Consider the following 26,528-nt stretch of genomic DNA (forward strand, 5'->3'; position numbering starts at 1 on the left):
AACTCCTATGTCCCACAAGTAATGAAAAAAAACCTTCAGAAAATCCAATTCACTGAAATTCCAAAAACCCCACATCCGCTGGTTTTCCCCCTATTTTTTTTTTGATTGTCATGTGTACTTATTACAAATACAGTAAAAAGTGTTGCTTAGTGTTGTCTTTCTCTGGCACCATCTTAAACACAGAATACAAAAGCCAAAGAAATAAAGTAATAAAGTTTATCTTATAGTCTTATCTCAATAAAGTTAGCTCCTGCTTCCAGCTCAGTCATGGGCCTGGATCTGAACTGCTTTACCTCAATGCTAAACCAACTACACTACCGCAACTGCACTTCATCACTCCATCGCTCGAACAAAGAGTGTCACTCTCCACTGCCATCTTGCCTCCAAGGCTGCCATCATGAATTTATGCTAGGCCAATCTAGTTGACGCAGCCACCAGCAGTGCCACGGGTCCTCGCTGGGGCCAAGCCTGCCTCTGTCATCAGGCACCCAGGCCTAGCCACGGACCTCGAGCTTCGGCTCAGCTTGCAAGTCTGGTCAAGGGGATTAAGCTTGGGAACTGCTTGTTGCTTGCTGGGAGACCTTGGGCTGGGTGGAGTCACATTTGCCTCGTCTTGGAGTTGCCACTGGTGTCTTCTTTGTCATTTACTCAGCCTCGCCATGCCCAAATGCCATCTTCTGCCATTTTGTACAAGGCCCGCTCTTGCTGATGCTGATTAAAAAGCCATAATATCCTGATTAATCAAGTGTCATTGTCAAATGATGATATAATATTCTTTGAAAAGCATCTACTCGCAATATCCTGCGCTCTCTGATCCATTGTGAATCTATTCTACTAGTTACGTCCTCAAAACATTCCATTAGATGGATTTTGAAGGGTCATTGTGGACTCTATAGCTAAATAGCCTACTTCCATGCTGTAGGGATTCTGTGATTTATTAAGCATGATTTTCTTCCATAAACCCATGCTGTTTTGTCCAATCCTATTAACATTTTCCAAATGTTCTGTTATGTATTTTATAATAGAGAAAATACTACATTCTATTACTGATGTTAGGCTAATTGGCCTTATCCTTTCTTTTCTATCCTTTTTTTAAATAGTAGAATTACACATGCCACTCTCCAATCCATAGGAACTTTCCCAGAGTCTATTGAATTTTGGAAGATGACACTTATGTTTCCCAGTATTTCCAGGTCCATTTCCATCAGTACTCTGCAATTTTTAGATTATCAAACTCTCAGTTTTATTCTATTAATTTACCCTGCATATTTTCTTAGTAATACTGATTTCTTTCAATTCCGCTCACTAGACAACATTTCTGACAAGTTTTGTTCTTCCTTTTGTGAACAACAACTTTGTTCCATATTACAATTTCACCAGCTGCTTGCTGGAAATCGCCTGCATTTGTCTTTTTAAACACATGAAGTAAGTTTAGTAAAGCTTTTATGTTCAGTTTCTATGTCCCCTGCAATTTTATTCCCAAGCATTTTTCCCCTCTTTTGCTCAATTCTAAACTACCCAATCTTCAGTCTTGCTTTTTTTTTTTCTGGCAATTTTCTTCTCCTCTTTAGATCTAATACAATACCTAATTTCTTTTGTAAGCCACAGTTAAGGCACCTTTCCTCTATTTTGCTCATTATTGCAATAATTATTTTTCCTAACAATGCCAACCTGCCTCTTTTCACTTTTTATCTGTCCTTTCTAAATATTAAATACTCCCTAGACGTGGAGTTCCCATCCTTGGTGGCCCTACAGTTGACTCTAATCTGTTCACATTTTCCTTAAGCACTTTTTTATATAAAGCTTTTGTTAAAATGTCCCTTCCATTTTTTTTTTGCAACTTGCATTATTTGTACACAAGTACACCCAAATGGCTTGCTTTAAGTATAACGATACCTTTTCACTGTACGTAAAGTCACTGCTCAGTGAATTCTACTATTTATAGATTTTCTGTATACAAATGGTTGCCTTTTTTGCATTAGTCAATCTAATATTTTTGATATTTTGATTGGTCGGTGGCACGGTGTTAGCACTGCTGCCTCACAGCGCCAGGGACCCGGGTTCAATTCCCACCTCTGGCAACTGTCTGTGTGGAGTTTGCACATTCTCCCCGTGTTTGTGTGGGTTTCCTCCAGGTGCTCCGGTTTCCTCCCACAATCCAAAAGTGTGCAGGTTAGGTGAAGTGGCTGTGCTAAATTGCCCTTAGTGTTAGGTGTAGGGGAATGGGTCTGGGTGGGTTGCTCTTCGGGCCTGTTTCCACACTGTAAGTAATCTAATCTAATTACTTAGCATCTTGTTGACTGTGCCTATGTATAAAATGCTGTCAGATGATTACATTCATGCAATGTTTTGGTAGACAGATGATTTATTGAGAAAACCAACGCTTTGCAGACGTGGAAAAGATTAAAAATTAGGAATGTTTTAATCAGTTGCTAGAACTGAACTCCAACTTGAATGAATTACATTCGAGTGCAGGCCACAAGAATGAAGCAGAATGTGAAATATCTTGTAAAGCAGTGGAGCTGCTGAGGTGTCTCTGTTTTGGACCAATGCTCATTCGATATTTTAATTCTTTTATTTCAGTCCATTTGGAAGGTAAATACCAGGGTGCTGTCTTCGATAATCGAGATCTATCATTTATTATTGGAGATGGTGAAGAACACAATGTTCCACCAGGAATTGAGAAGGCATTGCAAGAAATGGAAAAGGGAGAAGAGGCTGTTATATCGTTAAAACCAAAGTAAGTTTAAATATAGCACCTTTTTAGAGACCACTTATTTGCTGTCCTGCTCAAAACAATAACTGAGTATGTTTATTGGAAAACCCAGGTAAAAACCCAAGATGGAAAGAGATAAGAGAACAAACAAAAAAATCCAGTAAATAAATGTGGTCATCTCAGGTGTGGTTTTAATAAACTGTTAAGTTTTTAGGTTGAAGAAAGACTGAAGAAAATAATCTGCTGAGAAAACTATCAGTAGGAAAGAGAGTGAGTTTAATTTGCTGATGCCAGATGGTGGAACAACATACAGAGCAATGCATTTGCTACTTATGACGAATGAGGGCGAAATATTGATGATTCAGTATACAATTAGTATCACTAAATAATTAGAGATGTGAAGTCTGGAACAGGGTCACCTCAGATAGGGGGGGAAAAAATTGATTGGTGAGTACAGTACTGTTGAATAATACATTACTTTGAGAGTGCACTGGAGTGGTATTTGGACAGATTGTTTGGCCTACTGTGTCTACACTTTTCCATTTTATTTAGTAGAAGTAAACGCGACTGTACTCATTTAGAGATTGATTGATTGATTGATTCTGGGGTATGAGCCTGCTACATTACAGCTGGACTACTGTCTGACTCTTTATCAATAGCCAGTGTGGTGCTGGAAAAGCCCAGCAGGTCAGGCAGCATCCCAGGGGCAGGAGAATAGACTTCGGGCAAAAGCCCTTCATCAGGAATCCTGATTCCTAATGAAGAGCTTTTGTCCGAAATGTTTATTCTCCTGCTCCTGGGATACTGCCTGACCTGCTGAGCTTTTCCAGCACCACACTCACGACTTTAGTCTCCAGCATCTGCGGTTCTCACTTTCATCTAGTTGATTTTAACCTCACTGCACTGACTCATTATCAATGTTGATTCATGGCCATCAATGTTTTGGTGACTGTGAAGAGATGAAATTGCGTGAAGACTAACATTTATATTGGTGGTAATTGGCACAAGGAGGCTGTGAAATACTTGGAGCCTTCCGCACACAATTGGTTGCAATGTGTCATCATTGCTGCTCATGGAGCTTTGTCCTTTCATTAGATGCTTAGTTGTTTACTATCATTATGGCAAATGGAGAACTTTGATCAGATCTTTTGATTTTGGGCTTTCGTAACTGTAACATGCTGCTCTCCCTGTTTAGTGAGCATGCTCTTTTGTAGTTTGCCAGGTTGTCATCTCATTTTTCGGCATGCTTCATGTTGTTTCTAGCATTGATTGTTGAAACAGTTTTAATCCTCCTGCTTAATGTGAAGAAATGTGCCAGGCGGTTGCAGGTTATTGTCTAATACAACTGACTAGCAGCATCTCACTTTTGAACTGCAAGATCTGTTCTAAATTAATCCTGTTTAGCACCATGTTGGTGGTTCAAATCTCATTGTAAAATCAGGGCTTTGCTTCCATACGGACTGTACAATGGACACACTGCCAATACTGTTATGACCTGTACATAACGTTTTTTAAGGACAAAGTATAGTTTTTTTTTTCTCATGTTTGTGTCCTGTCTCTTTTTTTTTCTACCTGAGAATTAACCTTTGGATTTAGCCAGTTAGTCAATAGTGAACCTGTCAGTATCACCTTTTGCTGACTGGTGTATCTTAGCCAGATTACATTGTTTCCTTGCTACCTTCAGTGGTTTTCTCAAGTGATGTTTTAAATGGAGGGCTACAAGAAACCTTGGGAGGGTGATAAATGGTAATCAACTCCAAGATTCTTTGTCTGTAGTTTAATGCTTCATGTATTTTAATGCTCAGAACTTTGAGCCTCTTATCGTGCCATCATTTTTAATGAATCTGTCAGTGAGACCGGTTGTATACAGGGATAATAATGGAGTCAGAACATTGGCTATAAGATATCATTTGGTGAGCAGAACTGTTTACCTATTATAGGACAGTTCTAATTATGGCACAAGTGCTCAGTTGTAAATAAATACTTTGCAGGGTCAACCAAACTAAACCATGTCTAGTGTTTCTGTTGATACAGCGTAGTCCTTCAGCTTTATTCATTAGTTTCTTTTTGTAGTGATTTTTATGAAACTAACTGACTTGTTAGGTCATTTGTTAGTGGACAGATATCAATCACATTTTTGCACGCTTTTATAGGCCTTAGTCAGTTTATTTAGTGAACTGAATTTAAATTCCTCTGGAATTTTGCTTGTCTCTGGATTGCTAGTTCAGTTATACATGGAATGCTACCTTAACTATAGTTGGTGGCACAAATAACTGCCTTCAACATCAAGGCAACATTTGACTGAGCCTGGCATTGATGATAATTAACAAAATTAAAGTTGGTGGACATCCAGGTAAAACCTTTTGAGTGGCTGCAGGAAACCTGCCAGCTACAATCTACAGATAGCAAAATGGAAAGTGAGCATTGACTGTGTCCTGAAGGTGTAGTTATTGAGCTGTCATCTTGCCCAGAATCTCATTGAAGATTAATAAATAGTATTTATTGGACCTGTAAGACATCTGAAAAAGACTGACTTTAAAGAATTGAAAGAACACATTTGCGAAGTAGTTCCATTGATGAAATAAGATGAATAAATACAACCATAGTGCTGCATTAATGCTGGAGGCTTTGTGCCTTGATGAAGCTTAAAAGGGTATTGATCTGTTGAAACTGGAATTATTAGCCAAGCTGGATAGAAGAATATAGAGACCTGAGAACTATGATATAATTTTGACTATTTGGATTTCATTTTATGAAAGATGAGGATGAGCTGGGTGAAATAAAGGTAAACGGTAATTATAAATAAAATAATAGATTTATAGGTGATTATTTCGAATATTTCTTTCACCTAGTGTTGTTCATATAGGTACGGATTTGGCGAAGCAGGAAATCCAAAATTGAATGTTCCTCCAAGTGCAAACCTGGTATATGAAATTGTATTGAAAAACTTTGAAAAGGTAAGAAAGGACCATATTAATGATTGACTGGTGCCAGCAGTCATTCTGCTGCTGTTTCAAAGCATCTTCAGCACTGTAACTGATATGTGGTGACCAGATTAATTCTGCACTGTAACAGCATTGTTCTTTTGGGGAGTCAAGGCTAAAGAAATGCTTCACCTGAAGCTCTATTTTATGGCAAGTTGGGGACAACCATCCATGAAAGTGTTCATCTAAAGTGAGGAAGCTGGTGGTAGGGTTTGATGATGCTGGATGGTCAACGTTCACTTCTTGTGTTAAACTGTGTTAGGGTATCAATGTTGTTTTTGTTCTTGCCTAAAGTTGATATTTGTGCACTTCCAGCATACGTTACTGGATAATTACCAATAAACTGAATTCTTGAAGTAGTATTTTGTTTTCTTTTCCATAACTCATTCTATTTGGAGCAAGTCTATGACTGGTTACCCTGTAGTTATCTTCCAATTTTTTTTAAACATTTTATCAGGCTAAAGAGTCTTGGGAGATGAACATTGATGAGAAATTGGAACAGTCTGCCATTGTTAAAGAGAAGGGGACGGTGTATTTCAAGGTAACAAATTACAAATAAACATGATTTGGAGATGCCGGTGTTGGACTGGGGTGTACAAAGTTAAAAATCACACAACACCAGATTATAGTCCAACAGGTTTAATTGGAAACACTAGCTTTTGGAGCGCTGCTCCTTCATCAGGTGATTGTGGAGGACACAATTGTAAGGCACAGAATTTATTGCAAAAATTTACAGTACGATGTAACTGAAATTATGCATTGAAAAGTATCTTGATTGTCTGTTGAGTCTTTCACCTGTTAGAATACTGTGATAGTTTCACTTCTTTCATGTGTAAATCACAAAACTTTTTTTTTAAAGTTGCATTCTCTGGTTAACTGTAACAATTGGTGTTAGCTAGACAATATGTTGAAGGTGTTAACCCCTGTGTTCTGTCTATGCCATGATGTTTAGATTGATTCTAATTTAAAAAGTGAAATAACAGAGTTTTACATGAATTCATGCAGTTTTTGAGCAAAGTACAATGTAACTCTGCAAGTACAAATTCACCCCACAAAATATGTGTGCATGTAAGTCTGTGTGTGTGTGTGTCTGTCTGGGTTGGGGGTTGTGTGAGAGAGAGAGAGAGTGTCTATATGTGTGTGCATGAGTGTAGAGTGGTCGAAGTCTCTGAGAGGGTGTGTGTGTATGTGTTGCAAAGGTGGTCACCTGTAGTGTCACATGAACCCAAGGTCCAGGCTGAGGCCCTCCCTATGTGTATGCAGCTTACCTATCAGCCTCTCCTCGGCCACGTTTTGCTGCTGCCTGTCCCGACGTCCACCTTGGAGGATGCTCAGCCGAATGTCCTGGACTGCCGAAGTGTTCCCCAACTGGGAAGGAACACTTCTGATGGTTTTGAGGTGCCCATTCATCCGTTGCCGTAGCCTCCTCACAACCCCCAACCCAGACAGACAGACACACACAGATAGATCCAAAGACCCACATGCACACATATTTTGTGGGGTGAATTTGTACTTGCACAGTTACATTGTACTTTGCTCAAAGACTACACAAATTCATGTAAAACTCTGTTATCTCATATTGTAGATTAGAATCAATCTAAACATCATGGCATAGACAGAGAACACGGGGCTAACACCTTCAACATATTGTCCAGCTAACACCAATTGTTACAGTTAACCTGAGAATGCAGCCATTTTTAAAAAAAAGTTTTTGTGATTTACACATTAAAGAAGTGAAACGATCGTATTCAAACAGATGTAAGACTCAACAGATAATCAAGGTATTTTTCAATGTATAATTTCAGTTACATCACACTGTAAATTTTTGTTAAATTCTGTGCCTTACAATGCTGTTGCATTGTTTTGGAACTTTGGGGGGGGAAAAAATCAAAACAATAGGAGTTTAAAAGGGAGAAGAGCAGACAAAAGAAGCACATGGTGAGGACAGTGCAGGAGAGAGAGAGAGAGAAAACCTGCACAGTTACTGCCTTTGCTGTTTGAATTCGTGTATCACTGGACATCGGAGTGCATCTGGGAAAATTAACAAACAGTGAAATTCACAACTAATCTTGGAGGAACTGTCGGTCGAAGTTCACAGCACAGAATCGGATAAGTTAATTCTTGTTTTAAGACTGCCCAAGAGAAAGGCTGCAGTAATGAGTATAGTGGATTCTTTCTTGATTATATGTTTTTGGAGATAAGTCTCTTGATTAAACTTAAAATACAAGCCATAGCTATTAATTGAACCTAGGGCAGTGTTTGTAGATGAATAAGACGGTGTTATTTTCTGGGTCTGTAGATTGTGAAAGAGCAAAAATGGCTTTTGCAGTGATATGTACTTCTTGTCAGATGTGGGAGTTTAAAGAGAGTTTAAGGGTTACTGCGGATTATATCTGCTATAAATGCTGTTGGATGCGAATCCGATCAGATCGAGTGGATCGGTTGGAGAGACAGATAGAAGCAATGAGGAATTTGCAACAGCAACAGTATGTGATGGATGGCAGTTATAGGGACAGGGGAAAGTCTCAGATACAGTCACATAGATGGGTTAACTCCAGGAAGGGTGAGAGAGGTCAGCACCTAGGGCAGGAGTCTTTTGTGGATATACCCATTTCAAACAGGTGTGTGGTTTTGGAAAATGTAGGGGGTGATGGATTTTCAGGGGAATGTAGCACGAACAGCCAAGTTTCTGGTATTGAGAATGGCTCTAATGCAATGAGGGGTACGTCGGCTTCCAAGAGATCAATTGTGTGAGGGGATTCTGTAGTCAGAGGTACAGACAGACGTTTCTCTGGCCAGCAGAGATAAAGCAGAATGGTGTGGTGTTTCCCTGGTGTCAGGATCAAGGATGTCTCAGAGAGGGTGCAGAATGTTCTCACGGGGGAGAGGGGCCAGCAGGAGGTCATTGTCCACATTGGAGCCAACGACATTGGAAGGGAAAAGGTTGAGACTCTGAAGGGAGATTACAGAGAGTTAGGCAGAAATTTAAAAAGGAGGTCCTCAAGGGTAGTAATATCTGGATTACTCCCGGTGCTGCAAGCTAGTGAGAGCAGAAATAGGAGGATTGAGCAGATGAATGCATGGCAATCAGGGAAAGCAGGAGGGAAAAACGGGGACATGGGATAGCTTTGGCAAATAGAATTAAGGAGAATCCAAAGGGTTTTACAAATATGTTAAGGACAAAAGGGTAACTAGGGAGAGAATAGGGCCCCTCAAAGATCAGCCTTTGTGTGGAGCCACAGAAAATGTGGGAGATACTAAATGAATATTTTGCATCAGTATTTACTGTGGAAAAGAATATGGAAGAGATAGACTGTAGGTAAATAGATGGTGACATCTTGCAAAATGTCCAGATTACAGAGGAGGAAGTGCTGGATGTCTTGAAACCGTTAAAAGTGGATAAATCCCCAGGACCTGATTAGGTGTACCTGAGAACTCTGTGGGAAGCTGAGAAGTGATTGCTGGGCCTCTTGTTGAGATATTTTGTATCATCGATAGTCACAGGTGAGGAGCCGGAAGACTGGAGGTTGGTAAACGTGATGCCCTTGTTTAAGAAAGGCAGTAAAGACAAGCCAGGGAACTATTGACTGGTGAGCCTGACCTCGTTGGTGGGCAAGTTGTTGGAGGGAATCCTGAGGGACAGGATGTACATGTATTTGGAAAGGCAAGGACTGGTTCGGGATAGTCAACATGGCTTTGTGCGTGGGAAATCATGTCTCACAAACTTGATTGAGTTTTTTGAAGAAGTAACAAAGAAGATTGATGAGGACCGAGCAGTAGATGTGATCTATATGGACTTCAGTAAGGGGTTCGACAAGGTTCCCCATGGGAGACTGATTAGCAAGGTTAGATCTCATGGAATACAGGGAGAGCTAGCCATTTGGATACAGAACTGGCTCAAAGGTAGAAGACAAAGGGTGGTGGTGGAGGGTTTGTTTTTCAGACTGGAGGCCTGTGACCAGTGGAGTGCCACAAGGATCGGTGCTGGGTCCTCTACTTTTTGTCATTTTACATAAATGATGTAGATGCGAGCATAAGAAATACAGTCAGTAAGTTTGCAAATGACACCAAAATTGGAGGTGTAGTGGACAGCGAAGAGGGTTACCTCCGATTACAACAGGATCTGGTCCGGTTGTGCCAATGGGCTGAGAAGTGGCAGATGGAGTTTAATTCAGATAAATGTGAGGTGCTGCATTTTGGGAAAGCAAATCTTAGCAGGACTTATCCACTTCATGGTAAGGTCCTAGGGAGTGTTGCTGAACAAAGAGACCTTGGAGTGCAGGTTCATAGCTCCTTGAAAGTGGTGTCACAGATATAGGATAGTGAAGAAGGTGTTTGGTATGCTTTCCTTTATTGGTCAGAGTATTGAGTACACGGGTTGGGAGGTCATGTTGCGGCTGTACAAGACATTGGTTAGGCCACTGTTGGAATATTGCGTGCAGTTCTGGTCTCCGTTCTATTGGAAAGATGTGAAACTTGAAAGGGTTCAGAAAAGATTTACAAGGATGTTGACAGGGTTGGAGGATCTGAGCTACTGGGAGAGGCTGAACAAGCTGGGGCTGTTTTCCCTGGGGTGTCGGAGGCTGAGGGTTGACCGTATAGAGGTTTACAAGATTATGTGGGGCATGGATAGGATAAATAGGCAAGGTCTTTTCCCTGGGGTCGGGGAGTCCAGAACTAGAGGGCATAGGTTTAGGGTGAGAGGGGAAAAATATAAAAGAGATCTAAGGGACAACCTTTTCATGCAGAGGGTGGTACGTGTATGGAATGAGCTCCACGTGGTGGAGGCCGGTACAATTGCAACATTTAAGACACATTTGGATGGGTTAATGAATAGGAAGGGTTTGGAGGGATATGGGCCGGTGGGCCGGGTGCTGGCAGTGGAACTAGATTGGGTTGGGATGTCTGGTTGGCATGGATGGTTTGGTTCGAAGAGTTTGTTTCCATGCTGTACATCTCTATGACTCTAATTGTGTCCTCCATAATCACCTGATGAAGGAGCAGCTCTCCGAAAGTTAGTGTGCTTCCAATTAAACCTCTTAAACATGTTTTCCTGTATCCTCCTCCTCTTCAAAGGAAGTATCACTTTTGTTTTTATTTGTTGGATTATCGTGTGCAGGCTTCACCTGAAATTTAGAAAAAAAATAAAGTGGCCCTTTCCAGGTTTTCTCGCTATCATTACCCATATCTGTTGAGTTCTTGATCTGAGCTATTAATAGAGCACTAGTTCCTCGCAGGCCTTTTAATAGGATTCCCTGTAGATGCAGCCTCCTGTTCATATCTTTGGTGCAATTGCAGTGGTCATGCTTCAACTAATAACCTTTTTATAATTGAAAGTACAGCCTCTTCCCACAGCCTATTTGTGACATCAAGGTGAAGATTTGTGCAAGAAAATCTAGTCTGTGGAATGATTTTGACCAAATGCAAGAATCTAAGAAATAGGAGCTGGAGTAGTCAGTACTCTGAATTGAGTATGATCATAGATATTCATTTTCAACTCCATTTCTACACACACTATCTCTTGATTCTCTGATGAATCAACAGTCTGTCTTTCTCTGCCCTAAATATATTTAACAATGGAACATCTGCAATTCTCTGGGTTGGTGAATTCTATTCTAACCTCTAGAGAGTGTAGGTTCAGCTTACTCTGGGTTTTTGTATAATGAGAAACTAGCATGGAGCAGATGGAGTGAACCTTTGCTGTGCATGCACAGGCTTCCTTTAATCAAAACATTTGAACAAACTGTGCAGTATTCCCACTATCCTCTGACCAAAGCCCTATGCAAGTGTAATAAGGACTTCCTTATTCTTAAACTCCAGTCCCTTTGTAATAAAAGCTGTTTGCCTTTTTAATTGTTCACTGTAACTAACATTTTTGTTCCTTGTACCAGTGTACCAACTCCCTCTGAACATTAACATTTTCATACCTTTTAAAATACTCTGCTTTTCTATTCCTATTATCAAAGTGAATAAGTTCACACTTCCCTACACCACACTCCATCTGTCAACTTGTTGCCCACTCACTTAACCTGTCTCTGTCTCTTTACAGCTTTTTTCTGTCCTTTTGACTTATGAATCAACAAACATGGATTTTTTTTTACTTTTGTTCTCTTCATCCGAGTCATTAATACAGATTATAAATGGTTTAGGCCCCAGCATTGATCTTAATGGTACCCCACTTGGTATAGTCTGTCAACTTGAAAATGCCCTGTTTATCTTTTTTACTTATTACTTTCTGGAGGAATCATTTACCAACCTGTCCCAGGGCAAGTTTTAGTCAATCCCTGCATTTAAGATCAATGGAGAAATCTCAACCACTCACTGCATGAAATGTTTTTCTCTTTATTGCATTTGCTTGTTTTGCCAATTACTTTAAAGCATCTTGTTGTGGAATTTTTCAGTTTTCCCTATCTATTCTGTCCAAGCCCCTTATGATTTAGACTGCCTGTACTGAACACTCAACTTTCTCCAAGGAAAGTATTCCCAATTTCTCCGATCTATCTGTGGAACTGGAGTCCATCTATGGGGTCATTCTAGAAAATCTTGTTTGTGCTACCTCTCTTCTAAAGTGTTGTACCCAGAACTAGACACTATAACAATTGAGACCCAACCAGCATTCTATGGAAATTTAATATTCCATCCCCCTTTATGTAATCTGTGGCCCTTATGCTAAGGCATAGAATTCCGTATGCATTAACCATAACTGTTCTTGACCTAGCCATGATGTGGAGGTGCTGTTATTGGACTCGGATGCATTTCACCTGATGAAGGAACAGTGCTTCGAAAGCTAACAATTTCAAACAAACCTGTTGGAACTATAACCTGGTGTTGTGTGCTTTCTGACCTTGTTCTTGACCTTTCCTGCCTTTGATTTATGCATTACACAGACTAAAGTCCCTCTGCTCTTCCATCCCCTTTACAATTGTATGTTTTGTCATCTCTTGTCTGTCTGCATTCTTTCGACCAAACTGAATCACTTCAGACATGTCAGGATTAAATTTCATCTGCCACTTGTTCCCTGGACCTATCCCCCAATTCCATCAACTTAGCTACGCTCTTTTGAGATTTTACTCTTTTTCTTTTTCCTTCTCACTTCACAATGATTAGATTAGATTAGATTCCTTACAGTGTGGAAACAGGCCCTTCGGCCCAACAAGTCCACACCGACCCGCCGAAGCGCAACCCACCCAGACCCATTCCCCTACATTTACCATGGCCAATTCACCTGACCTGCACATCTTTGGACTGTGGGAGGAAACCGGAGCACCCGGAGGAAACCCACGCAGACACGGGGAGAACGTGCAAACTCCACACAGACAGTCGCCTGAGTCGGGAATTGAACCCGGGTCCCTGGCGCTGTGAGGCAGCAGTGCTAACCACTGTGCCACCGTGCCGCCCTCAAATGCTTCCATATTTTATCTCAGCTGCACATTTTGAAATAGTGCCCTGTACACCAAGATCCAGTCACTAATGTGCATCAAGAGGAGCCAAAGGACCCAATACCAACCCCGTAAGACCATAAATCTGGTAGTCTTATTCTTCTCGTAAACATCTAGGGTCTCAAATTCAAACATGCTGCTTGTCCCTAATGAGATGGTAATTATGTTCAGGATAATGTTCATATTATTTAGCACCTTGTTATGATTTGTGAAGAGACCATTACAGAGGGGCCTCGATTATCTGAATATCGGATTATCCGGCAAGGTCCTAATGCTTGGCTAAACAATGTTATCTGGCATTCATTGTCCGGAATTTCGATTAACCGAACAAAATACTCTGCCTGTGTTCTTTGGATAATCGAGGTTCCTCTGTACCTCTTCAAAGCGAAAGATGTTGAATTTTTAGTGACTGGTAGCGTACAAGATTTCAGATTTCAAGATTGAAAGGGTTCAGAAAAGATTTACAAGGATGTTGCCAGGCTTGGTGGATTTGAGCTATAGGGAGAGGCTGAACAGGCTGGGGCTGTTTACCTGGAGCGTCGGAGGCTGAGGGGTGACCTTAGAGGTTTACAAAATTATGAGGGGCATGGATAGGGTAAATGGGCAGGGTCTTTTCCCTGGGGTCGGGGAGTCCAGAACTAGAGGGCATAGGTTTAGGGTGAGAGGGGAAAGAAATAAAAGAGACCGAAGGGGCAACATTTTCACGCAGAGAGTGTTTCATGTATGGAATGAGCTGCCAGAGGATGTGCTGGAGGCTGGTACAATTGCAACATTTTAAGAGGCATTTGGATGGGTATATGAATAGGAAGGGTTTGGAGGGATATGGGCTGGATGCTGGCAGGTGGGACTAGATTGGGTTGGGATATCTGATTGGCATGGACAGGTTGGACCGAAGGGTCTTGTTTCCATTCTGTACATCTCTATGACTCTATTTTACCTAAAATCAACATTAACTAAACACTATTTCAGAAGATATACTGTATATTCTAATCTACAGAAAACAAATCCTCTTTTAACTTTAAAGCAATTTGAAATCCTCCTTCACAGTTTTACTTAATCTGTCTGAGTAGCCACTTAGTACTCCAAGAACCAGTTCAAACTTCCTCAGCTAATGGTGGCATTCTTTCTTTTTCAGCCTGTTAACTTCTAATTCCAAAATTCAGTTTTTCAGGAACGATGAGCCAGGAGAATCCTCTTTCTAGCTAAAGCCAGGTGAATCTTGCAGCCTTACTTTAAATCCTCTCAAACTTTGTCTTTTTAGTGCCAGATGAGTTCCCATCTGCATAGTGAGCGATGGAGACTATTTTGTCCTTCTGTTTTCTCAGAAAATCCTGTAAATAATATTATGCTGGCTTGCAGCGGACTTAACGGTCTCTCAAAGTCCATCACCATGGCCATACGAATTATATTGGTCTTGATTTTAGCTAGTAATGGCAACTAACTGTCCTGTAGAACCTCTTACTTCACTCTATCTTGGAATTAAATAGACAATTTAACCATAATAACCTAGAAACTTGACATTCATAGCACCTTGCTGTGAAATTTGGAGACTATTTATTAACTATCACAAGTTTTCTTGCTATTCTGTATAGGTATGACATCTTGCATCATCTTCGCAGTAAGAGAAACTGGGCTTGCTTTCAGCAACCACACTGCCAAAGCTTGTAAGGAAGGATTCATGCCATGTCAGAAGGTCCCATTCATTCCTCTGTTTTGCCATAAATCAGAGTTCCAAAACACAAGCTTAAACTTCATATTTGTAACACCCATTTAATTGAAAACCAATGCAAATATTTATTATATTATTCACTTAAAAGTATTGACTGAAAATCATGGCCATGTAAAAAAAGATTTTGTGCACAAAAATTGTATGTGATCTCAAGTCTGGTATAATTTGTTGATGACACTGAAATAGGTGCCTGATTAAATAAATGTCTATTAGCAATTTCAGTGAAAAGACTTGTTAGGTTCATATTCAGAACTTGTAAGGGCATGAGCACAAAAGAAAATAGTATTAATGTTTGGCGTAAACGTCCATTTCCATTTCCGTATGCAATATAAACTGTTGGAACATTAATAGCTGTTATCTGTTACTGAGTTATGAGTGATTACAGAATGTAGAAGTTTAAGAACTAGCAATGGTGAACAGAATTGAAAATAACCTTGTTCGTTCTTTCCTTGTAACTGCATAATTTATATAACTTTTTTGTCAGGTGGGAAAGTACAAGCAGGCAACCATCCATTACAAGAAAATTGTATCTTGGCTGGAACATGAGAATGGATTGTCTGAAGAAAATCTAAAACAATCCAATGCTCTGAGACTAGCAGCTCATCTTAACCTTGCTATGTGCTACATAAAAATGGATGAGAATTTGCAAGCTGTAGAGAATTGTGAAAAGGTGAGGACACTTCTTTATATCACCTAATAATGAAAACCAACTACAGAACAACCTTGGTTATCCGAATTTTGGATTATCCAAAATCTCATAAAAATGTTGTTAAATTTAAGCAAAAGTGCAGCGACAGCAAGCAGCCTGGGCTGGCAGCGGGAGCAGGAACAGGGTCTCCATGGGAACCCTGTTCCTGTTCTCGCTGCAACAGGAGCCCCAAACAAAATTCTTCCCTCCTGTCTCGTTCAGATAATCGAGCTTGTTCTATATAATGATAAGTGGAATGTGATTTCAATTTGATGTTTCGTTTATGGTCAATCCCTGGAATCACAGAATTTTTTTGAGTAGAATCAGGAAACTAGGTTTTATTTTTAAGAGTTTTGAAGAATATGGGGTGATCTTGAAATTTTTAAAATTCTTAAATACATGACAGGGTAGATGTGGGGTGTTTCCCCTGCCTGATGACATGAGAATTAGGAACTTCATCTCAGAATAAGGGGGAGGCTATTTAAGGTGAGGAATTTTATCACTTCAAAGGTGTGGAATCTTTGGAGTTCTGTATCCCAGAAGCCCTGGAAACTTAAATCTTTGAACAGGATCAAGACAGAAATCAATAGGTGTTCAGGTCTATGGAAGGAATATGGGAAAATGGCAGGCTCGGCTGAATGGTCTACTTCTGTTCCTTTTATATGTTGACATCTTGGTACTGGAGGGTACCCATGGAGATCCTATTTGTTATTGTCTTATTTGAAGTGAGGAGGGGGCTTTGTAAGGCATATATATATCCAGGGATTCCAACAAAGCTGTCCATAACTTAACAATGTCTGTTTACTTTAGGAAATATAAATTGCAATTAGAGAGTCATGAGAGCTTGTAACACCTGACATATGTGACTAAGAACATTCTAAATCAATCTCTTGATTCTCAACTGTTTACTATATTTTTTAACAATTTGAGTTGATGGGATTAAACAAACATATTCAAATTTGCAATGAGATATTGATGTGAGGCATTACGTATATTGTAGGTGCAAGCATATAAAAAGAAAAGGCTTGATTATATGGGAGAGCAGTAGCAAATGATTTGGTGTAGGCAAGTGTGCTATCATTGTCTTTAGCCCAAAAATGAAAGTTAGAGTACTCTCTAAATATGGAAAGCTATGAGTATTGAACATTTCGACATTATCTTGAGAATTCCAGTACATAAATCATTAAAGTGGAATGAACAAGTGGAAAAATTGATCAAAATGGAAAAATAAATGTTGCAATTCATGCCTAAAGGCAAACTAGATTTATATGTCCTGTTGTAACTGTACAAAGTTCTGGTTAGACTACACCTGGAGCCTCTGTAGTTCTGGACAATATTATCTGAGGAAGATGTGCAGGTACAGTGTAGATTTATCCAAATAATAACTGGAAGAGTTCTGAAGAAGAGATTACACAAACTAGTTTGTATTGCATGGAATTTTAGAAAGTTAAAGGGATGAGTTGAATGATTTTAAGACATTGTGGGAAATTGATAGGATAAATACAAAGAAACTTTGTGGTGGCTGGTGATTCAGTAACCTCAGGCCGTGTCCCAGAGTTTCAAATCATACCTTTTAAGAAAACTTCAGAAACACTTCTGCATATTAAGAATAAAAGGAGCTTGAAATTCTCATCAGTGTTAAGGGGAGGAATTTAAGTGTGTACAAGAAAATTTTCTGATTCAGTATGTGGATGCACCTACTAGACAAGATGCAAAACATGACCTATTCTTGGGAAATAAGGCAGGGCAGGTGACTGAGGTGTCAGTTGAGGAGCACTTTGGGGCCAACGACCATAATTCTATTAGTTTTAAAATAGTGATGGAAAAGGATAGACCAGACCTAAATGTTGAAGTTCTAAATTGGAGAAAGGCCAATTTTGATGGTATTAAGCAACAACTTTCAAAAGCTGATTGGGGGCAGGTGTTGGCAGGTAAAGGGACAGCTGGAAAATGGAAAGCCTTCAGAAATAGGATAACGAGAATCCACAGAAAATATATTCCTGTTAGGGTGAAAGGAAAGGCTGGTAGGTACAGGGAATGCTGGATGACTAAAGAAATTGAGGTTTTGGTTAAGAAAAAGTAGGAGGCATATGTCAGGTATAGACAGGATAGATCGAGAGAATCCTTAGAGTATAAAGCAGTAGGAGTATACTTGAGAGAAATCAGGAGGCCAAAAAACACATGAGATAGCTATAGGGAGAGATTGAATAGGCTATTTTCCCTGGAGTGTTGGAGGCTGAGGGGTGACCTTATAGAGGTTTATAAAATTGAGGGCATGGATAAGATAAATAGACAAAGTCTTTTCCCTCGGGTCGGGGAGTCCAGAACTAGAGGGTATAGGTTTAGGGTGAGAGAGGAAAGGTCTAAAAGAGACCAAAAGGGCAACTTTTCACACAGAATGGTGTGTGTGTATGGAATGAGCTGCCAGAGGAAGTGGTGGAGGCTGGTAGAATTACAACATTTAATAGACATCTGGATGGGTATATGAATAGAAAGAGTTTGGAGGGATATGGGGCAGGTGGGACTAGATTGGGTTGGGATATCTGGTTGGCATGGACGAGTTGGACCGAAGGGTCTGTTCGTGCTGTACGTCTCTGTGACTCTATAACTGAAGCTTCTACTTTTTGTTTCAGGCATTAGGGTTGGATCCAAACAATGAAAAGGCCCTTTTCAGAATGGGTGAGGCGAGACTTGCTATGAATGATTATGAACTGGCAAAAGAAAACTTCCAAAAGCTTGTGCAACTTTATCCAAATAAAGCAGCCAAAGTCCAGATTGGAATCTGTCAGAAAAAAATAAGAGAACAATTAGATTTGGAGAAAAAGATCTATGCTAAAATGTTCCCAAAATTTGCAAACACCGATAGTAAGGTAAGTGTTAACAAATATTGATCCTTAAAAGTCGTATAATAACCTGGTAAGCATCGGAAACTTTTTAAGAACAGGAAGTGTAAATAAGTCAAGAATCAGTCTGTTCTTAATCCCTTATGTGCTCCAACTAATTAATGCAGCATGTTTCAGTGGCTATCAATAATATCACATAAATATATCACCATTTTGCTGGAACAAAGATCTATCTAACTCTAAAACTTCTAAATTTTTAACCTGTTTATTTTCGCTATAGTGAACAGTTAGCCCAAATTACAGTGTTGCATTTGCAATCTTTAATAACAGGATCTGACTACTATCTTACACAACAACACATTTCTTTTTGATGCTCTAACTCTTTGGATTTCCAATCTGTATCTGATATGCCTTTTCTGATACAGGTAAAGAACTTCTTGCTACCTTGATTTATTTGTTTTATTTCCCAGTCAGCAAATGTATTCCTGTTTCTTAAATGTATTTCTATTTCTTAACCTGTGTTGGAATAAATAATTACTTGGTGCTTGTCCACATTGTTCTGAATCTGCCACCTGCTGGTTGAGTTAGAAATCTTTTTGGATTCTAGTTGTTTCTTCTTCGTTCTTCCTCCTACTTTGGTAAATACTTTATACAACTCTAAAAACTGACTTTCTCACTCCAAGTATTTAATATACATATTTTGATTGGAGTTTGGATTCACAGATTTATTGCTGGGCTGCTCTTTTTAATTACCACTTTTTCCCAACTTAAAAGATTATCACGAATGGAATATTTTTTTTTCAGGCTAATTTTCCAGTTAAATATTTGGCATTATCAGTTTAAGTACCTAATTATTTTGATTTTGGCTACCTTAAGCAGCTTTTAATTTGCACCCTGCTTTGTTTTTGTATATTTTTCTAAACATAAAAGTGAGAAAATATAACTGTCGTTTTGTACAGGTTGGGAATTATGAATACATGTGAGCCTTGGAGCAGACTCATGGGTTGGAATGTTAACTTCTATTTTGTTTTTATGTTGGTCATTTTAAGATTTTAATTATGTTCCATACACTTCTGTGTTTCTACACAAAGATTTGCACAAGAATGTATCAACTACTCCACATTGAGTGATAAGACTAGATACCCTACCTTATATTTACCCCTGACTAATGCACCTAACACTGGTATGTATATGTCTCTGTTTGTCAGTACTTCCGGTTCTGTGTCTGAGCCTGGCACTTCAACCGGAGTTCAATCAGTAGACACATTGTACTGGACCTCATATACAGAACCAGAAGTACCAACAAGATGTACTGATGTCACCTAGCGAGGCAATGAAACATTTGCAGAGAAAAACCGGTTTAGCAAATGAATCTACAGCTTCAGCAAGACATTAAGCTACCTTACCTATAGAGATGGGGGGTTTTTGTCTCCTTTTCATTGCCAGTTTCCCAATCCTTTAGCACTTTTCCACAATCTAACGATTAATGGAAGATTACTACCAGTGCATCCATTGTCTCTAGTAATTACCTCTTTTAACATTCGAGGAGGCTACCCATTAGGTCCAGGGAACTCCCCTGTCCCGACCATTACTTTACACTACCGCTTTTCTCCAGTGCTAGTTGCATTTATTTCTCTCCTCCTCCTTTTTCCCCTTGAATATTTAATAAATTTGGAATGCTATTAATGTGTTCTTCTGTGAAGACTAATGCAAAATATTTATTCATCTCCTTTAGTCAGTGTTTATAGACTTTCATTGTTATACTTTGCCTTGTTTGTGGACCAGATGTCCTAAACTCATTTGCTCTCAGAAGTTGAGCAGCATTTTGTCCAGTTGTATTATTTTGAGGTCCATCTGTTTAATGAAGTATAAACAAATTTTTTTTGAAAAGTTATTGACATACACACAGTTGTGTTCTGATGTTGTCATTTGGCTGGCACACTCTTGTCACATAGTTTAAATTCTTCTCATTGACGCAGGCACAAAGGTCCTGCCAAGAACGGAGACCCAGGAAGATGCAAGTTTTCCAGCCTTTTACAGGTTCAGCACATACCTAATCGCAATATCACAAGAATCTAAAGGCTCACTTGCGTCTGTGTCTCCCTCCTCTCGCTGAAAATTGGAAGTACCTCAGCTGTATAATTATTCTCTCAAACTACTTTTGCATGCTATTCAGTGCAATCAAAACCTTCCAGTACTGTGGCATCCAGAACTGTACACTACTCAGCTGAGGTCCACCTTAATAGCATTCCAAATTTATTAAATATTCAAGGGGGAAAAGGAGGAGAGAAATAAATACAACTAGCACTGGAGAAAAGCGGTAGTGTAAAGTAATGGTCAGGACAGTATTCTATATTTAAGTTCAGTGTAACTTCCTCCTCCTCGTACTTTATGCCCTATTTATGTTGCATAGAATACTGTTGCTTTATTAGTTACAGAAAGTCCTACAGGACGGAGACAGGCCCATTGGCCCAAACTGGTCCATGCCACCCAAAATGTCGGTCCACATTAACCTCATTTCCCTGCATTTCGCTCATAACCTTCTAAATCTTTCCTATCCAGGTATTTAACAGTGCTCTGTACCTGTTAATGACCTGTGTATTTATATATTCACATCTGTCTGCTCCTGCACATTTGCCTAGAATAATTGCCTTTAGTTTATGTTCTCCATCCATGCATTTTGCATTACACTTTTCTCCACATTGCTGGAATGAGTAGATAGGCAGTAGATAAAGTGCAATGTGCACGTATCCTTATGACATTCTGCGCTGTTTCCCCAGTTTACAGTTCTGTCAAGTTGTGTTGTCTGAAAACTTTGAAATTGAACTCTGCCCAACATGGTCTCAGTACTGTCCTCTGAGAGCTCCAATACCAATCTTCCTGGAGTCCGAATAATACACATTTAACATTTATATTTCCCATCCCTCAGCAGTATTGCAAACATGTTACTAATGTCCTCCTTATTCTAAGAGCTAGAACCTTTTTCCCCAAGTCTGTTGAGCAACACTGCATCAAATGTCGTTTGAAAGTCCATGTACACAATGTCACCAGCCTTCCCTTCATCGCCCTCTCAGTTACCACTTCATAAAGTTTCAGCAAGTTACTTGGATGTGAACCATCACTTTTGGCAGTGTTTGAAGTTAAATATTTCTTGGAAAATGGGATGTGTTTAGAGGACTATTGCATTACCTGCCTGTTGGTCATAAAATGTCCTTCCATGTAGCTGTTAACCTCCCGATACTCCATGTGATGCCAGCTGCTGCTCAAGCTGATGCAGCAGAACACATTTCCACACAGGTGTCCTGGGATTCTGTCAATGCATGCAATGTTGATTAGCATCCATGAGGTTGGATTACCCTACCATTTCTTCATTAGTCAAACCAGCAGATAAAAGGAAATAACTTCACGTTAATGGTATCATTGCTGTTATTAATAAACCTTACTGATAGTTCACAATTTGCCAATAATTGAGCCCAACCTTAATACCAGCTACCTAACTATTGTTAAAACTTTATTGTTATTTATCCATTAGATGCTTATATAGGGATTGTTACTCCCAATAAGCTTTATTTAAAGTAAACCTTACCAGTATAGCTTAATAATTATTTAATAAATTGCATGAGTTCACTTGCCTGTTTCTCTGTGATGCCATAGTTTGATATTTTTTTTCTCTCTGAACCCTGAATAGTTGATCAATCTATCTTCACTCCTTGCTCATTTGAAACGTGTGGTCTTGCCCCACACCTTGCTCTATTTGTAATTAATCATCTCAACCAAGAAGTCCCATGTTTAATTCTTAGTGGATAATACATTATTAAATGCCTTGGCTTAATTGCATCAGTTAGTTTCCATATTCATTGAAGCAAATTGAGCCTGAGTTCCCACTTCTGAATGCAGTTCAGTGATTCCTCCTCCTCTTTCCCCCCCCCCCCCCTCCGCAATCCATCCCACTTGTAAATGGATGTTTGGTGTACAAAGTGGTCAAAACTGGGCTTTACTACAATATTCACACCAGATACTTAACACTGAACTCATTCATATGAAATTGATCATTTGGATATCAAGAAATGTCAATCAATTTTCAATCCAGTGTGAGTCCGTTGCAAAGAATATATAAAGCAGGGGAAAATCGCAGAAGTGGAGCTGTAAAATGCAGCTATAAAGCAACCTTTTCTTGCAAACACCAAGTAATATTTTTACTTCCTATCAATGTTTATCATCTTAAAGTTTTTGGATTTATCTGTTGATAAAGCACCAAATGGAGCACTTTCTGTATGTGTGCGTGTACAGACCAGTGGTCAGTGTCATTCTGCTTGGCTTCATGTAAAATTAAAATAAAAAGTAAATATAAAGGATAAGTAAAAATACATCTTGAATGTATTAACTTGAAGTTATGAATCTAATTATCCACCAACTCGGCTAGCTGAGCTGCATTGACAATCACTATACATCACCTTTCTAATTTTATAAAACTTTGCACATACTTCAAATGTACTATTCACGTGTACCATTTTGTTTGTTCAAAGCAGTAAGCTTTTAATTGCTCAGTAAATCTCAAAGCTAACATGGTGCAGTTGTGCTGTTAAAGTGGGAAGAAATCATTTTCAAACAGAATATTCAATAAATTAGAAGAAAAGCCATCTTTACAGCTTGACAGTTGACATTCTATTTGTGCAGTTGAAGTTGCAGTGTTAAGCTGGCAGAGATCAAGATGTGCATCCACCATTTTGGTGGGAGAAATCCCACATGCACCAGGCACTGCATTGCAGGCTGAGCGCACTGGCAGTACCTGGAACTAAAATTAAACTAATTATAGTTTTTTCAAAGTATTTTATAACGACAACTATATTTTAGCAGGAGGTGGTTCTCAAAACGCAATCTGAAAAGGAAGCTGCTGTGGTGATAACAGAGGAAGAAGCGAATAAAGAGAACTTAGATGAAGGAGGCAAAGGAGAACCTATGGAAACAGAAACCATTCACAAATCCCAGGAATTGGATGCTACTGCATGAAGAAGATGTAGAGATTGAAGCTGCATTACTTGTTTGATTTTTTTAAAGCTTTGTTATTGTACAGTATCCTGTGTGTATCATTTAATGCACAGTAAAAGAGTTCTACCTACTTAATCATCTGAGTGTCACAAACTCATTAAAAAGAAATGATAACACATACTATAATTGCTGAGTGTCTGAGTCACACTTGGTTTTTATGATCAGCCTGTGGCACTGCCATGGTATTGTTGAATGACAAATGAGATGAGCCCACTCTTGACAGCATGTAGGAAATAGAAATTGGAATAAGCAGTTGGTAGCTCTGTGAATTATTTTTACTTGAAAAAGTTTTATTTCTTATTTTTAATTCTATACATCCAGAATGCATTCCTCTTGCATCCTACCAGTGGTGGTATCATTTCCTGCCACTGCCAAGTATGTGGACATATGGTCATAAATATATTCAGCTTATAGGCTGTGCCTGGGAATTGGTAGATCAGTGTGACATGTCCTTGGAACTTGGATCAAGATGTGTAGTTGGTGTTGATACTACTGTGCTACTGAGATACAGTTCTTATTTTGAGTGAAGAAATTTGTTTTGCTGTTTGTAACTTGTGTATAAGTATCATCAGGTAATGCAGCTTTATTATAGAATTACTGTATTCCATGGAATGGCTCCAATTTGTTTTTGCATACTGATGATTATTCCTTGTTCTTCATCAAAATGTCAAATATGAAGAGAAAAGGCCCTTGTGTTTCTATGCTGGCAATTTTATGTAACACATTTTAGTAACCTGGTCAATGCCACTGTTTGTGCTTCATCAAAGACTCTTGGCTTCCTATTTACCCATCCTTCATGTTACTTCTCAGATTTCTCCTAATTGCAGCAATTCTGTGTGCTGTTTCACACTTTGGGGAAAGAAGCTTCACTTAATTTCCTTGTATTGGATGCATTAATTACTACTAACACATTGTCTTGGATAACCACAACCACTAACATCATCTCTCTACCCTTTGGTACTCTTAAAATTTCACTGTTCTATGAGACCGTCACCTTGGCTACCATTTGTAGAGAGGAAAAGCACCATTTACTTTGTTACTGTGGTTTAAAATTTCTCACTTGCATTATTCCTGGAAATCATTACTACATCTCTTCTAGTGCCTCTTTCTGTTTTTATATTATGTTCAGCAAGTCCTTGCTCCACTAAACATTCACCATATTGTGATGAGAAAAGAGATCTATCATATACTTCAAAATACCCAAAAAGAAGTTGCTTTCGTAGTATGTACTTCAAGAAATTCTATTCATTTTATTGTGGGCCTTTATCATCACTGCATCCTTCATTATGAATTAAATGGCTTAAACTAACAGAGGGCTTGTGGATTTGGCTAATCTATCCTGAGTTCAGCACACAGTGTGACTTTAATGATTTTTGATTGATTTACTTTTGATCTTTTGTTTTCCCCCTCCATTCATTTCTGCTCTTTGGCACTTGACTTTAATCTGATTAATTTTTTCTTTGTCTAATCCAGTGATGGTCACCTAACTTCTATCACTGTTCAACATGGGGTCTTTTAAATATTTTCCCAGTGTACTACATGGATAGGAGATAGTAAGGACTAAATGCTGAAAGTCACAGTGGATAATGTGAAGCTGGAAGAGTACAGCTGGTCAGACAGCCCCTTCATACTGACAGAAGGGTTTCAACCTGAAACGTTGATTTTTCTACCCCTCTGATGCTGTTGAACCACATTGATAGCACCTTGCAATGGGGAACTGATGTCACCTGAGTGATTTTCTTAATGTTGTGCTTTGTGATCAAATTTCCACCTGATGCACATTCTTTCACTTCATTAGACTCTTGCTTATCAAACGGATCTGTACAATTCTTTTGATTTCTTTCCCAAGATTTGACACTATAGCAGTTTAAAAAGTGTAAGATGTATTATTAATTAATTACTAACACCCCTTGGAAATTGTGTACTGATGCCTTCTGATTTACTTTGAACCTTCCATGGATCTCATTCTTTCCTTATTTATAACTGGCTAGTTTAAACATATCCAATCTGATTTAAAACTCATGTTCACAAAACCACCTAGATTGAATTTTTTGGATGAGCAATCAACAGAAATCAAGGACTGTATATTCCTTCAGTTGTATATTATTAAATAAAACTTTAATGTAGCTAAATATCATAAAATTTAAAGATCAAATTTATATGGTGAGTAAAAGTGTCTGGTTTGTACTAGTTAAAATTATCTCAGTAAGAGTTAAAAATGTTCTTGGTGAGTCTTTTTGGTAGCATTGATATTTTACTAATTTTAATTCCTTGGCCTTTACAGTTCAAAATAAAACTTGAATAATCTTTCAAAATACGCAAGCTATGAATGTAACTTCTAGAATTTCTTGACATTCCCACGTTGGCGTTGTTAACTACTGCAGATCTTGCTGCTAAAATGCTCAAAAGGCTTATCTGCTTTGTATTGAGGTACTCTCTTTAATGGGCCTTTTTTTTCAAATCTGCGAGAAAGGGGCTGCGGTTCCAATTCTATGCAATACAGTAACGTGTCTTAAGTGCTTGGCCTTCCGGTGGACAAATATTTTGCAAGATTTGCATCCAGTACTACTTGTTTTCCAGTTCATTTTACCAACCAAAAGGTGACTATGTATGTAAATATTTCTCGTTTTGTTTGAGGGCAGCATAGGAGTCAAAATAATAAAAAAAAATTCAGGAATTTACGTACATTTGCTGCAGAATATTTTGTCTGTGTGTGCGCACATGGTAACTGTTTGTAGAAATGGGATAACTGAAATGTGATTTGCAGACTTGGATGAGTTTCCTTCAAAGGTGATAATTGTTCCCACGTACCAAACAAAATGTACTGCCTTGAAGACATTTAACAACCCAGCCTCCACTGCGCTCCACAGGCCCACCACTCTGGCTGAAGAAATGTCTCCTCATTTCTGTTCTAAGTTGGCCCCCTCTAATTCTAAGGCTGTGCCCACAGGTCCTAGTCTCCCCACCTGATGGAAACAACATCCCAGCGTCCACCCTTTCTAAGCCATGCATTATCTTGTAAATTTCTATTAGATCTACCCTCAACCTTCTAAACTCTAATGAATACAATCACAGGATCC

General features: G+C 39.0%; 1 protein-coding gene across 3 annotated transcripts in view; it reads left to right on the forward strand.

Annotated features, from left to right (window-relative positions):
• Positions 1-26,129, forward strand: part of LOC122559612 (peptidyl-prolyl cis-trans isomerase FKBP4-like) — a 54,113-nt gene extending 27,984 nt beyond the window's left edge. For 2 of the 3 annotated variants that reach the window (XM_043709396.2, XM_043709398.2), the window contains exons 6-11: positions 2,584-2,740; positions 5,583-5,673; positions 6,158-6,241; positions 15,353-15,538; positions 18,190-18,426; positions 23,254-26,129. In XM_043709396.2, the coding sequence (XP_043565331.1) occupies positions 2,584-2,740; positions 5,583-5,673; positions 6,158-6,241; positions 15,353-15,538; positions 18,190-18,426; positions 23,254-23,409 (911 nt within the window). In that variant the 3' untranslated portion in view covers positions 23,410-26,129. The remainder of the gene's footprint in view (positions 1-2,583; positions 2,741-5,582; positions 5,674-6,157; positions 6,242-15,352; positions 15,539-18,189; positions 18,427-23,253) is intronic. The other variant, XM_043709401.2, reaches the window with a different exon arrangement.
• The last annotated feature ends 399 nt before the right edge of the window (positions 26,130-26,528 follow it).

The sequence above is a fragment of the Chiloscyllium plagiosum genome, unplaced genomic scaffold, assembly GCF_037043375.1.
Source record: "Chiloscyllium plagiosum isolate Xiang-an unplaced genomic scaffold, Cpla_swu_hap1 HiC_scaffold_19, whole genome shotgun sequence".
Taxonomy (NCBI): Eukaryota; Metazoa; Chordata; class Chondrichthyes; order Orectolobiformes; family Hemiscylliidae; genus Chiloscyllium; species Chiloscyllium plagiosum.